Raw genomic sequence first — 14,250 nt, forward strand, 5'->3', positions numbered from 1 at the left:
GAACAGGAAAAGGCGTCACCGCGAACCCGGCGTCCTTCCCATCTCCATCCGTGTGGGAGCAGTCAAGGGCAGCAGGACTGTAGGAAATGGCAATCAAGGACACCACCGGCTGTGAATGTTCTTTCCAGGAGCGCTGCACTCCCTCAGGTCATTTTTATACAGGTAGAGCAGCTCACGCCATCCCTCTAGAATGGGATGAATGTTCCCCCCAACAAATCCATAGGCAAACACTTGTTATCGCCAGGGCTCACTTTTATTCGTATTTAGCCTCCCACTGCTCTGTACAACATGTCACGGACAGGTGCAGTTTATACCTTGTGCTATTTCTTAGAGAGACAGCTGTAACATCTGATAGTGCCACCGTGGAATGTAAGCTAACAGGAGAAAATGAGGTTTTTTTTACAAATTGGCTTTTATTTTTGTGACTGCTGTTGGAGGCACAAGGGGTTTGAGTGTAAAATAACTTGCAGGGAAGGGTTTTAACACCTCAGAGGTGGTGAGGGGGGCTTTTCAGATTTAAATGTTTTAAATTTTCTATGGGCAACAACACTGCAGAAACCAGAGCTGGGTCGAACACTTTAAAAGCATTAGGACACCAAATCAAGGCTTAGTTTTCACAATATGTATTTTAAATGTTACATTTAGATGTTATTCAGAAGAACACTGTAAATAAAGTTACAAAATATAGTAATCCCAGGGCCTGATATAGCAAAAATAGGGAGCCCGTGTCTTCGTTAACACTGAATAAATATAACATTTAAATAGCTGTGACATACCAAGTACTTATCTCATGCCTTAAATAAAAAAAATAGATGTTTATATATCTCTCTCAATATTTTAGAAGTCATTTAGTGCTACTGGAAGCTTCTAAATTACGAAGTTGGAGGCAGAGGATAAAAAATGACAGCAGGGCACTCTTGACACTCTCTGACAGAAGCCAATTCAGACTTTGTGGTTTTGGGCAACAACAGCCAAAGAAGTCACCAATTTTCGGATTGAGTTGAAGGGTAAGATAAAGGGATTGTACTCCACTATATCCCCTAAAAACTGGGATGTGGTGGTGTCAATCAGAGAGAACCAGACCCCAATACCCACTCCCCCAGTGCACAATCATTTAAGCCTCCAGCTTCAGCACAGTGTACCATACACAAGTAGAACAATTCTCTAATGCCATGTATAATTTTCTTTTTGCTCAAGAAACCCTTGGTATGAGGTTTGGAGCTGCAGTGCACAGGCCACCACCAGGACAGAGCCTTCAGACAAACTCTCCATTATTCCTTGGGCTTCACCACATACTCCCGGAACATGGAATACAGCACACCTACAAGAGAGAAACAAAAGCACAGTTGGGAGAGCTGGGTGAAACAGGAAACAACGGGGTTAAAAATCTGGACAGAAAGAGGTATTCTCAGCAGGAGAAATAATGTTTCCCTTCCTCTTCTGCTGCATTTTTCTAATAGCAGTGATGGCCACAAAGCTCTTCATGTACGGAGAACCTGGCTGTGAAAATATACTGTGTATCAAAATGCTGATCCCAACCCAACTCTGGTTTGCTTTGCAGCCAAAGTCAAGCCTTCCTGTTGTACCTCCTGGGAATACAGTAGGAGAAGCAGTGTCTGACGGGATACACAATATACACACGTACACAGCTGCAAGGCTTAGGTGAGACCTGGGATGTACAAATCACTCAGGACGTTCAGGGACACAATTCCAGTCCTGAAAATATATACAGAGATATAGATACACATACTATGTATGTAATATATATATAATATCACAGGCCATACAAGCTGAGTTTCCAATGCATTAAATTCAGAAACAGCAACAGAGGAAAATATTAATGCCAGATAAGTGTTTTTTTTTTTCTTTGCCTCTCATTTCCACATTTGCAGAACTTCACTTGCCACATCCAGAAGTATTCAAAACTCCTACTCTCAAGGCCAGTGCAGTTTAACATTCAATACTTGTACTTAAACATCAGATAACTCCAGAAGGGCTGAGCAAACACCAGGAACGAGCACAGACATCCTGAAATAAATGTTCCGGATACTCCCACCCCGAGGATGTGTCACACACACTGTGTTATCCAAGAGGCTCTCCGTGGTTTGCCACTTCCCAGGACAGCTCCCATTCCATACGTACCACACGTTATGGCTCCCACGACGAAGCCCTGGGCTGCCACTCGCATGTGGATCAGGTGAAGTGACATTTTCATGTCACCTCTGTGCTTCAGCCTGTACAGCCCGTATCCAACCACAGCTGCAAATCCAGCCATCCCTGCAAGGCAAGGAGAGCATCCTGCTGAGGGGAGATCCAGGGCATCCGGAGGAGTGAGGGGACCCACCTAAACAAAATATCCTGGGAATCATAGAATCCTTTAGGTTGGAAGAGACCATTTTAACGTCATCCAGTCCAACTGTTCCCCAGCACAAGGCCACCACTAAACCAAGTCCCCAAGTGCCACATCCACACAGCTTTTAAATGGCTTTTAAATCCCTCCACCACTGCCCTGGGCACCCTGTGCCAGGGCCTGACAAACCTTTTTGTGAAGAAATTTTTTCTAACATCCAATCTAAACCTCCCCTGGCACAACTTGAGCCTCTCATCCTAAAATAATCATGTTTCCCTCTGGTTTTGTGTGTGTAGCGGCAAGTCCTGGCCCACCTCCTGTTTCCACTCCAGTGCTACCTCATTCAATGCACAAGTCAGTGCAGGGAAGAGCAAGAGATTTCCACCAGCATTAAAACGTCAAAAGAGCAGGTCAAAGTGGCAGAATTCCTTGGATATTTTTCAGACAGAGCCGGGGCTCCTTGCACCCCCTTTCCTGGATGGAAGCTCGCACCCAACAATCCCACTCAGCTGCTGCTGGACCCTCAGCGTGGGATGCTCCCTGACGTACCCGCCCGCCTGCTGAGGCTGCTATTTTGGGTGTTGTCACATTTGGCCAGGTGCCACCGGGACAGGACAAGTCACATGCTGCTGTCCCCAAGCTCTGAGGAGGGAGGCTCAGCAAGGGCCCTTTCCCAGGGACAGAGTTCACTGACAGTCCTTCAAGAGAGCAAACGGCGCCGGCTTTGCCAGCTCCAACCACTGCACCCCGATGCTCTCACAGAATGCACAGACTTCTCCAATTCCATCCATTTCATTCAATTTTTAGGATGATTATTTACACAGTTCAAAGGTGGCTGCTGAGTTTTAAGTGCTGTGTATATTTTACTCACAGGAGCACAAGCAGTTTGTCTCCCTGAGCCTGGAGTATTACCAGTTCCACTAGGAAGCCATAAGCCCTTAATTCACGTGGTACCTTCATTGAACACCAATTAAGAGTTTTAGGGCCTCCAACCCAGCTCTGACACAGATCAAAGGTGAGTTCTGCCAATCTTTTTCAGGGAACCTGAACTCATGGAGTTCACAGTACGCCTGAGCAAAGTGGAGACAAAGTCCTGTGACCTCAGGAACCAGTGACGGATATCTGCTGGCAAACACTTGGAACAGTTCACCCCAAGTGACCCAACTGCTCTCCATTTAAGGAGGCTGGAAATCAAAACGTGCCTGGTGTCAGAGGAAAGCTCTCAGGATGAACACGACCCATCCCTGCTCTCCTCAGCAGCTTCAGGGGCTCTCAGCAGAGAGGCTGAGAACTCTACAAGCTCTTCAAGCTGGGGTAACATAAAAACTACTAAAAGAATGCATTTTAAACTAATGGGTAGCAGCAGAGGGCTGAATTGTTTAGCAAACTGGCTGTAATTTAAATCCTTCTAGTTTGTATTTTGTTAGCTCTAAGGTCACTTTGTAGTGATCACATAATTCCCAGAACCCTGCACAACATTCCTTACCAGACAGCATCACTTAACCACATTTTCTAAGCTCACCTAAACATTTCAGGGTTTGTTGGTTTGGGGTTTTTTCTTTTAAGCCCTGAGTTTTCTATTTAAGGTGACAGACCTCATTAATTTCCCTCTTTCTTGCAGGACAAACACCACTCCAGGCAGAAGGATTACTGCTATCACCAAGCCTAAATGCGGAAGTAATTTCCCAGTAATTTCCTGCTCACAGGAGGAAGGTGTTGACACCACATCGATTGCCTGTGAAGAGAAAGGTCTGTGCAAACACATTTCCCCAGTCTGTGCAAACACATTTCCCCCATCTTTAAACTCACCAATGGGCACAAACGGGGTCTCCTTAAACTTCCTTATCAGCTTTGAGGTCTGGCTGCTGTCAGTCTCATACTCAGGATAAACAGATTCCTGCCTGGGTGACATGGTGGCTGTGAAGACAAAGAACCTCCCTTCAGGTTTTAGAAACCCCAAATTAAGAGAATCTTTGGGGAAAGAAAATCCCTTGTGTATTCCCCCAGCCACAACTATCCAGGTAGTGAGATACAAGGAGCTATGGACAGGTGATTTAATTCAAGTGAAGCCTTGGGAAGCAGGACTGTTACTTAACAGGAGAGGCAAGAATAGGACAGAACAAAAAAAAAAAATAGGGAAGCAACAGATTTCTGCCACTCGTTTTCACACCTTTACAGATTCCTGTGGCCCCCCCCACGCTCACAGGCAGCGAGAAGCCACAGAAAGCTTGGGCCACTGCCCGCCTTTCCTTTTAGGAATTCCATGCCACACCACTTGGCTTTCGCAGGCTGTTCCTTTATGGCAGCTCTGACCTCAGCAAAGTTCACATCTCCCCTCTCACTCCCTGCCAAGAACAGCAACCACAGGGAAGCGAGAGCCGCTGCACAAGGTCAGCCCTGCCCAGCAACTCCTCAGCTGCCTATTCCACCTCAGGGTAATTCCAGATTCCTGGAGAACACAGGGATGTACAACAGCCACCCCTGAGGAGCTGGAGCAAGTCTTGGAGCCCTCCATAGGCGCAGACTCATGTGGGGGACACATCAGGAGGAGAAATCATGCACAGGTGATTTCTCACCTGCCTCCCAGGAAAATAAAAAGCAGCAACAGCCCTGAGAAAGGCTCCACTCACAGAACCATCATCACCAAACCAGTGAGATCATCCTTCAAAAATGCCCAGCTTTTTGTGCTGGGAATTACATGGATTACACCCGGACCTGTTCCCTCCTCAGTGGTCAGCATAAACACCATTCAATGAACGATGATTTCTGCCCAGCGACACCACAGAGGCCTCTGCTAGAAAAGTCTCCACTGTTACTGTTCCAGTTTTGACCACCAACACACTCCACAGCAAAACACAGCTCAGGGGCACATGGAAGGACTCCAAGCTCTCCGAATAAACTACCAGGAATTTCATTTAAGCAGGGGCCAGTAACCATCGGCAAAAGAGACATTTCAAAGGTGGCTGCACTCCCTGGTTATGCAGCATTTCCTGCACACCCATGTGAGCAGACTGACTGGTTCTCAAACTAAAGGCTCAGACCATTTCCTCTGCCAGGCCAAAGGATTTGATCTCTCTGTGCCTGCTACAACCGCCCTGGTTTGTTAAATGAGAGTTATAATTTTAGCCTGACTCATTTGGAGAAGGAAACAGGAGCACTCGGTCACTCAGGAGAGGGGGAGACAGCCAGGGGTGGGATTTACACAAGAAAAGGGTATTAAAAGTGAATCAATTCATCCACCTCGAGAGGTTTCCACGACCTTCAGCTCACACCAAGGTGGGCCTGGGGCAGAGGAAACTGTGTGAAACACACACCCTGATTGCCCTGACCTTGCCAACACCCAACAGTGAGGTGTGTGTGACAGGTGTCACCCACAGCGGGAGGAACACGAGTGGGAAGGTGACAGGATCCCTCTGCGAGAGGTGTCACCCACGGAGGGAGGCACATGGGTGGAAAGGTGACAGGGCCCAGCATCCCTCCCGGCAAGGCGGAGGCCTTGGGCACCACCAGGCTGCCTTCCCCCTCTCCAGCCCCACATGGAGACCCTGTCCCACTCCAGCCCCAGGTCCCCACACCCCACACGGGTACAGGGTACACCGCTACAGCTCAGGCCCTGCCACCCACACGGATACCCTTCCCCACTCCAGCCCCAGGTCCCCACACCCCACACGGGTACAGGGTACACCGCTACAGCTCAGGCCCTGCCACCCACACGGAAACCCTTCCCCACTCCAGCCCCAGGTCCCCACACCCCACACGGGTACAGGGTACACTGCTCCAGCCCCAGGCACCTTTACCCCACTCCGGGCCTCTGCCCTACTCCAGCTCCAGCTCCCCACACGGGGACCCTGTTCCAGTCCAGCCCCAGGCCCCCGCCCAGCCCCACACGGGGACCGTTCCCCACGACAGCCGCAGGTTCCCGGACCCCACGCGAGGACCCTTCCCCGCTCCAGCCCCAAGCCCCCTCATCCTCCTTCGTGCCCCTGCCCCTGGATGTACCTGAGATGTCCCGCCGCTGTCCCCGTTCCCCCCCCGGCCCTGTGCTCCCCGCGGTCCCCACGCTCCCCGGTACCGGCCGCGTCTGCCGCGCCAGGCCCCGCCCCCGCCTCTTATAGGCCGGCCCGGCCACGCCCCCACGCCGGGACCACAACTCCCAGCGCTCCGCGCGGCCGCGCGCCCGCCGCCGGCCAATCACTGCCGCGGCCGCCGCCACCGCTGCCTTATACGATCGGGGGGGCGGGGCCTCCCGTGACGTCACGCGTGGGGCTCCGCAGTGCGGCGCGGTCGCGGGGGGGCGGGGCCGCCGGCAGGGGGCGCTGAGGGGCCCGGGGCGGCCCCTCACGGCCCCGAGGGGGTGCGGGGGGTGAGGGGCGGGTACGGCCGGGGATGGACGGGCCGCTGGGGTCAGCCCGGAACGGGGGTTAGCCCGTCCTAAACAGGGGGGAAAAACAGCCGGTGACGTCTTTGCAACTTGTCGGCTTGGCACACCAGAAACTTTGTCGGTGTTATAAACCCTCACTGACATCGAGTCACTACAAGCGCCTGGGAGGACAGGACAAGGGGGAATGGCTTCAAACTGCCAGAGAGCAGGGTTAGATGGGATATTGGGAGAGAAATCTTGGCTGTGAGGGTGGGGAAGCCCTGGCACAGGTTGCCCAGAGGAGCTGGGGCTGCCCTATCCCTGGAAGTGTCCAAGGCCAGGTTGGACGGGGCTTGGAGCAACCTGGGCTGGTGGAAGGTGTCCCTGCCCATGGCAGAGGGTGGGACTGGGTGGGGTTTAAGATCACTTCCAACCCAAACCATTCTGGGATTCTGTGACATCAGGTGGAAGCTCTTCAGCAAAGGGCAAAGTCAGAGCTCAATTTTCACAGAATCTGAGAATCCCAGGTTATATTTTGAGTTAGATCATCTCATTCCAACCCCCTGCCATGGGCAGGGACACCTTCCACTAGCCCAGGTTGCTCCGAGCCCTGTCCAACCTGGCCTTGGACATTTCCAGGGATGGGGCAGCCACAACTTCTCTGCCTTTCCCTCCTGATTATCTCATTATGTTTTCCCAAATTTCAGCTTTCAAGCAGAGCTTGCCTTGCACCTGCTGTGTGCCAGACAGTGGATTTGGAAGCCCAGAGTTAATCCAGAAGCTGCTCCTGACTCAAAGCAAACCATTCTCTGGAGCAGAAGGAAAAATCCACTGGGATCCTGGAGATGCCTAAAATCCTCCCCTAAACCTGAGGGCAGCTCATCAGGGCAAAACAGCAAGGAAAGTCCTTTTCTCTATAAGCCCAGTTTTGCAGTGTGGTGTTTGTGCCTCTCCATCTCCAAGCAGGGGGAAGCAGAGTCAGGGTCACCCCTGCACCCACACGAGGCATTTTGGGCAGCGTGAGAGAAAGTGGCTCAGACAACCATTTGTTCCAGCTGCATCTCTCTAAATATGCTTCCCATTACCCCTAATCTTGTTACTTAAATTACCAAAGCCATTAGGGCTCTGCAGTCAAAGGAAACAAAAAAAAATCTATGCAATTATCAGTCCTCAAATTGAGTTAAAATCTTGTAATAAATTACAGCAAAGGCCACTTTCTCCAGTGACTCTCAGAGGCACATTTGACTCCCTGCTTCAGGGCAGAAACTCAATTAAAAACAAAAACTTATTTCATTTTCATTGCCGGGCTAATGAAACCTCTGTCGCTTGCAGCATCTCTCTGTGTATGTCCAGTGTCTGGGCTCTGTGAGTGGTTCTTGCTCCCTGCTGATGTCTATTTTGCACATATGTATTTGTTATATAAATATATATATTATTATATGGTGTATTTAACTGCAGCAGCTGATGGTGGCAAACATAAAAATGGGCAAAAATAATGTATTTCTCTCTGTCCATCCACTTAACAAGGGGCAGGGTGGATGCAAAGCTGTGGTCATCACTGCTGCTCCACCCTCCTACTTTTACCAGGGTGGTTTGGGGAGTATAAAACACACCAGGATTGGCACAGGGAAAGCCTTGGCACGGTCAGGGTGTTCCCATGGCCCTGCTTGGTGGTGAGATGAGGAAACAAGCAGGAAGGTGACCACTCACCAACAGTGATATTCTGAAACTTCTCCAACTTCTCACTTTGACTGAGATGTCTTCTGTCAAGGTGTCAGAAACTTCTGTCAAAAACTTTTCAGTCAAAAAACTTTTCTGTCAAAACCTTCTCCAACAAACACCTTTGACAGAGGCCATTTCTGCTCTTGCAGGGGTTGAGGATCCTGCTGCATCCAAAGAGCACATGAGTCAATCAGATTTCCTGGAAAACATGCAGATTTCTACAACAAGGTCTCAGCACGTGCTCAGGCAGGGTGGAGACCGTTTATCCACTGCTGTCATCCTTGACCAACACCAGGAAAGGCAAAAACAAAACCAGGGAGTGCATATTTCCTGCCCACTTGCTCTTGCACGAGTGAAAGAGGTTCCTAAAAGCCTGATTCGAGCATTCAGCAGGATGGAAACAGGGGAAGAAACTCCTGTAAGTGCATTTTCTGCTTCTTGCTTGTAGACAAAGCTGTGCAGGAAACCTGGGGAGGTTCTCCTTTCTTTTTGAAAGGTGGCCAGTTTGGGATTGGGATTAGTTTCTGAGCTAAGTCCACATTGTGTTCGCCAGTTCTCCGCTCTGAGCTACAGGACGGGGGTGTGGATGTCAGTGCCAGGCTGATAGGGAGGGAGAAAGATGTGGCAGAAGGAGAAAAGGCTGGAAGAGACCCAGAAATGTAAAATTTAGGAATGCCTTGTCCTGATGTGGGCACAGAGGGTGTGAGGGGAAGGGTATTTTGGGTATTTCGGACTCTTGTTGGGTGTTGCTTTGATCAGCACGATGGGCAGCTTTGCTTTCCTCTCAGTGAGGAATGTGGTAGAGTCACAGCTATATATGGCTGGGGTGAGTGTCTTCCAAAATATGATACAGGAAAGAAATTTTAAAAAGCTCATTCCCAGGCAAATCCCAGACAAACACTCTGCCGTGGCAGATCCCTGCTCTCCATCACTGCTCTGTCTGAAGTGCCCTGCAGCACTGGCCAAAGAGCTGTGAGGCAGCAAGAAAACATTTCAGCACAGCTCAAATCACTTTTTATTTTCTTTTCAGCTGCCTGGAATTTCCTGGGATGGGTATTTAAGCAATTTTAGGCATGGGACTGCAGCAGGTACGTCCAGAGCTTCACCCCTTGCAGCTGCACATCCACAGGAATCCTCAGCACCCCACTCCGAGCTTTGGGAGCTTTCCTTAATCCATGTGAGGTGGAGGGGCTCCACTTTTCCAGGATGTTTGTGGGGAGGGAGCCATCCCTAGGAGTTGCAGAGCCACCATGGGATATGTCCACCTTGGGAGGACAACCAGGGACCAACAGCTTCATTTTCTCATTACTCAGTGGCTCCAGGTCTCTTGGGAAATGGGACAAACAGGTCCTCGAGGAGAAACTGCAGGCATGGAGCTGCACAGCCAGGCCTGTTTGGGATTGCTGGAAAATGAACCCCAAGGAAAAGACAGGCAGCTTTGGCCATGGCTGAAAAAATGTGTGGTTTAGAGGTGGAAGGGTATTTACACCACTTTTCCCCCATGCCAAACTCTCAGAGTTTGGAGATCAGCCTTGATTTTTAAACTCCACATTACCCTTCATGGTACTGACAGGGGGTGGCTCAGGCAGATCCCCTTCCCACCGTGGCAGATGGGCTCTTCTTTTGAAACCCTCGTAATGTTCTTGTTCGCGTGGTGGGTTTTTCATTCTGAAAATCAGAATCCAAAAGTAGGAAGCTGCAAATCACTCATCGTTTCCTGACATCTGGGCTGCAGCTGTCTAAACACTAAGGCCAGTCCTGGGGAGTGGCCGAGTGCAGGTCATGCCTTGGCTCATGCAGAATCGATTGCAACAACATTCTTCAGCTAAATCTCTACCTCTAACCTTGATTCAGGACTTGATTCCGGTGCCTACCTGTTCTTACCTTGGATGAGTCTTTGAGCAACCTCTTCTAATGGAAGGTGTCCCTGCCCAGGGGGTTGGAATGAGATGGTCTTTAAGGTCCCTTCCAACCCAAACCATTCTGGGATTCTCTGAATCTCTGATTCTGTATTTTCCACTTACTAATACTTTTTACAGGAATCCATGTCTTGGTGTCCTAGGGCTGACACAGAGAGTGGTCAGTGTCCCACCAGGAGCAGGGAGATGTTCGGAATTTCCCCTCTGGGAACAGCCACACCGACACAAAGGTGCTGGTGGCAGGTTCTGCTTCACCAAGAACTGAGATGCCCCTTCCTCAGTAGTGACCCAGGTGAACATAAGCAGCTCACAGTGAGGTGTGGTAGTGGATTTCCCGTAACTGAGAGCAGAAACTTCCTCAAAACCTTGTCAGGAGGAAGTAGTGGGTTATGTCAGAGGAGTCTGTGATCATTGACTTTCAAGTTTTATATTTCCAAGTAAGGAAAGCAAAATTTATTTTTTTTAATTTCTGTGTAGACAGTTGTCCTTACAATTAAACAAAGGCCAAGGAGTGTAGGACACAAAATACTTACCAGAAAGTGGCAGAAATTTAAACCTCTGAACTTCTAGTACCTGAAGAGACCCTACAAGAAAGACCAAGAGAGACTTTTTACAGGAACACAGAGTGACAGGACAAAGGGGAATGGATTCAAACTAAAAGAGGGTAGGTTTAGATTGCATATTAGGAGGAAATTCTTTGCTGTGAGGGACTGAAACAGGTTGCCCAGAAAGGCTGTGGCTGCCCCATCCCTGGAAGTGTCCAAGGCCACATTGGATGGGGCTTGGAGCCACCTGGGCTAGTGGAAGGTGTCCCTGCCCATAGCAGGGAGTGGGAATGAGATGATCTTGAAGGTCCCTTCCAACCCAAACCATTCTAGGATTCTATGAACTAAAGGACAACCCTCCATGATGTGGTCTTTGCTTCCTGTGTGGATTCAAACACTTTGATCCCCTTCCCTTGCCTTTTGCTCTTAGGCAGCCACTTGTCAAACACAACCTCAGCGGTGACAACGATCACAGCCCCCTGGCTGGATGGTGCCAACTCCAGTGAGTACCCGTACGAGTACCTGGACGAGGAGGATTACGGGCAGTATGGGCTCTGCACCAAGGAGGAGGTGCTCTCCTTCAGCAAAGTGTTCCTGCCTTCGTTTTACACCGTGGTCTTCCTGCTCGGGATGGCCGGGAATGCCCTCTTGTTCATCGTCCTCATTATGTACATCAGGAAGAGGAAGAAGATGACTGAGGTGTATCTGCTGAACCTGGTGGTTTCAGACTTCTTCCTGCTGCTGACCCTTCCTTTCTGGGCTCTGTACGTTTCTCAGGGGGCCACCTGGGATGTTTTGTGCCCGGTCTTAAATGCCATGTACACTCTGAACTTCTACAGTGGCATCTTTTTTGTGAGCTGCATGAGCCTGGACATGTATCTGCAGATAGTTTATGCTTGCTCTGCTCACAGCTCCACGTCATGGAGGAAGTCCATCCTTGGCTTGTTGGTGGTGTGGATCCTTTCCATACTTCTCTCCATTCCTGATGGCCTCTTCACCAGCACAAGGCAAATCCACAATAAAACCACCATGTGCACCCAGGATTATGGCCAGGACCACTTATTTTGGAAAGTTGTCTTTCGGGTCACTCAAAACATCCTGGGCTTCCTTTTGCCCTTCCTCTTCATGGTGTTCTGCTACTCCCGCATCGCCTGTGTCCTCAGCACGTCACAGCTGCCTGGCTCCAGGAGAGCTCTCTGCTTGGTCTTCACTCTGGTGGGTGTCTTCTTTGTCCTGTGGTCTCCCTACAACATTGTCCTCATCCTCCACTCCCTGCAGGATGTTGGTGTGATCAGGAGCTGTGAAAGCAGCAGGAAGCTGGACTATGCCATGCAGGTCACGGAGAGCTTGTCCTTTGTCCACTGCTGTCTCAACCCCTTGCTCTATGCTTTTGTGAAGAAACGATTCAGGTCCTACTTGTGGAAGATCCCTCAGGCCATCTTCAGGAGAAGTGGTTTCTTTCACATCCAGCCCTCAGAGACAAGCCCGTCTTGCAGCAGATACGTGGCTGAGATAGAAATGTTGAGTGTCACAACTGTATCATAAATATTTACATTATTTACACTGTGTGTGTGCCCTCTGTGCTGCATTTGGTCCTGGCCATGGAATGGAGTTGGTGTGAGCCCACAACGCTTCGTAATCAGACAGTTCATCCAAGAACCACCCTCAAGATGAGGATTTTCCGTGTTGGGATTGAGAAAGTACTCGTGGGATTTGTTTCTCTTGATACAAAACTGGGAGGAGCTGTTGACTCCCTGGAAGGCAGGGAGGCCCTGCAGAGAGACCTCAAAAAATCAGAGGGCTGGGTAATCACCAGACATGGGAAGTTCAACAAGGGGAAGTGCTGGATCCTCCCCCTGGAATGGGGCAACCCTGGATGTATGGACAGACTGGGAATGAAAGGCTGGAAAGCAGTGCTGGGAAAGGGACCTGGAAGTCCAGGTTGGTGGCCAGTTGGCCATGACTCAGCAGTGCCCTGGCAGCCAGGAGGGCCAACCCTGTCCTGGGGGGCATCAGGGAGGGAATTGTCCCACTCTGCTCTGCCCTGGGGCGGCCTCACCTGCAATATTGGGGCAGTTTGGGGGCACAGCAATATAAGGAAGATATTGAGCCATTGGAGAGTGTCCAAAGGAGGCCACGAGGATGGGGAAGGGCCTTGATTTGAAGCTGTGTGAGGACACTGAGAGCACTTAATGTGTTCAGCTGGAGAAGAGGAGACTGAGGAGAGACCTCACTGCTGTTCCAACTTCCTGGGAAGGGGCAGAGGAGGGGTAGGCCCTGAGTTCTGCTCTGGGGGTACAAGGGACTGGACCCCAGGGAACGGCCTGGAGCTCTGTCAGGATCAGGTTGGATGTCAGGAAAAGATCTTTGCCTCTGAGGGTGGTTGGGCACTGAACAGGCAGTGGGCACAGCACCAAGGCTGACAGAGCTCCAGGAGGGTTTGGATGATCCTCTCAGGCACAGGGTGTGACTCCTGGGGATGGGCCTGTGCAGGGCTAAGAGTTGGACTCGATGATCCTTGTGGGTCCCTTCCAATTCAGCATATTCTGTGATTCTGTGAAACATGCAGACGTTCTCTTCTATAGATTCCAAAGGGTCGGATGGAGGAGAGCAATCCCATTATCCTTCCAGTTCATGGTGTGGGCTGTGGAATAGCTTTTACACACTCATCCATCAATCCAGAATCCCAGGAATAGATTTGCCACACTCATCCACTAGGCCAGAAACCCAGCCAGGGGATGGCTTTGCTTCTCCTGGGTCTTACCATCTGCCAGGTAGATGGCAAGAGCCAGATGGTTCAATTGGGATCATCCCTTTGTCTACCAGGAGAGATAACAGGAGGAGTTGGGCACCTTTAAGCTGAGTTGTCTGCCCAGGGACAGTTTCCTCTGTTAGGATGAGCTGTGCCATCCTGCTGAGCAGGAAACTCTCCCCAAGAGATACATCCTTGGTTAGAGATGAGTTCAATCATAGACTGATTTGAGACCAGTTTGATCAGAACAAAGTTGAAACCACTAACAGCCAGTGAGAAGGAGAAAACAAGTGGGCTCAGCAGAACAGTGACGGAGGAATTTGACTTCCACAGAGCCACTTTGACAAGATAAAAAAGATCCATGGATACTGTAACATAAATATTGGCTTCACAACACCACAGAGTGAGATCATGGGCTGAACAGAGGAGCACAGGGAGCTGTTGGCCAATCCTTATTACCCAGTGTAGCTTTAAAGCTCAAGATTATGAGTTTGCTGACTTTTATTTAAATATATTGTTCACCCTAGATGCTCCTGAACCTTAAATGGTCCCTTTCCAGCCTGAAAATCTATTAAGCATTAGACTTGCCTAGAACTGTACAG

At 50.0% G+C, this 14,250-nt stretch overlaps 2 protein-coding genes across 12 annotated transcripts; one reads left to right on the forward strand and one right to left on the reverse strand.

The window, feature by feature from the left end:
* Positions 1 to 234: 234 nt before the first annotated feature.
* Positions 235 to 6,446, reverse strand: HIGD1A (HIG1 hypoxia inducible domain family member 1A). Its single transcript, XM_017830021.1, has 4 exons — positions 6,350 to 6,446; positions 4,160 to 4,267; positions 2,143 to 2,277; positions 235 to 1,321 (listed from the first exon to the last, which is right to left on the reverse strand). Exons 2-4 carry the CDS (start codon positions 4,260 to 4,262, stop codon positions 1,272 to 1,274), a joined length of 288 nt encoding a protein of 95 aa, XP_017685510.1. The 5' UTR covers positions 4,263 to 4,267; positions 6,350 to 6,446; the 3' UTR covers positions 235 to 1,271.
* Positions 1,238 to 14,234, forward strand: ACKR2 (atypical chemokine receptor 2). Of its 11 annotated transcripts, none has more exons than XM_017830017.1 (5): positions 6,657 to 6,704; positions 7,418 to 7,610; positions 8,582 to 8,850; positions 9,463 to 9,520; positions 11,327 to 14,234. In XM_017830017.1, exons 3-5 carry the CDS (start codon positions 8,614 to 8,616, stop codon positions 12,439 to 12,441), a joined length of 1,410 nt encoding a protein of 469 aa, XP_017685506.1. In that variant the 5' UTR covers positions 6,657 to 6,704; positions 7,418 to 7,610; positions 8,582 to 8,613; the 3' UTR covers positions 12,442 to 14,234. The 11 variants fall into 11 exon arrangements, 8 of the variants coding, with proteins under 8 accessions (XP_017685506.1, XP_017685502.1, XP_017685508.1 ...); XM_017830013.1 differs by having other exon boundaries at positions 6,662 to 6,713; XM_017830019.1 differs by lacking the exon at positions 6,657 to 6,704 and adding an exon at positions 6,706 to 6,753.
* Positions 14,235 to 14,250: the final 16 nt, after the last annotated feature.

This window comes from Lepidothrix coronata, unplaced genomic scaffold (assembly GCF_001604755.1).
Source record: "Lepidothrix coronata isolate B3197 unplaced genomic scaffold, Lepidothrix_coronata-1.0 Scaffold173, whole genome shotgun sequence".
NCBI classification, from domain to species: Eukaryota; Metazoa; Chordata; class Aves; order Passeriformes; family Pipridae; genus Lepidothrix; species Lepidothrix coronata.

Bases quoted from the DNA above. Each gene is read 5' to 3' on its own strand.
- ACKR2 (XM_017830011.1), top strand. From the start codon at position 8,467: ATGTCTTCTGTCAAGGTGTCAGAAACTTCTGTCAAAAACTTTTCAGTC. The intron at 8,851-9,462 runs GTAAGTGCATTT...TTTTCTTTTCAG, and splicing joins AAACAGGGGAAGAAACTCCT to CTGCCTGGAATTTCCTGGGA. The intron at 9,521-11,326 runs GTACGTCCAGAG...TTTTGCTCTTAG, and splicing joins TAGGCATGGGACTGCAGCAG to GCAGCCACTTGTCAAACACA.
- HIGD1A (XM_017830021.1), bottom strand. From the start codon at position 4,262: ATGTCACCCAGGCAGGAATCTGTTTATCCTGAGTATGAGACTGACAGC. The intron at 2,278-4,159 runs GTGAGTTTAAAG...CTTGCCTTGCAG, and splicing joins GACCCCGTTTGTGCCCATTG to GGATGGCTGGATTTGCAGCT. The intron at 1,322-2,142 runs GTACGTATGGAA...TCTCTCTTGTAG, and splicing joins CGTGGGAGCCATAACGTGTG to GTGTGCTGTATTCCATGTTC.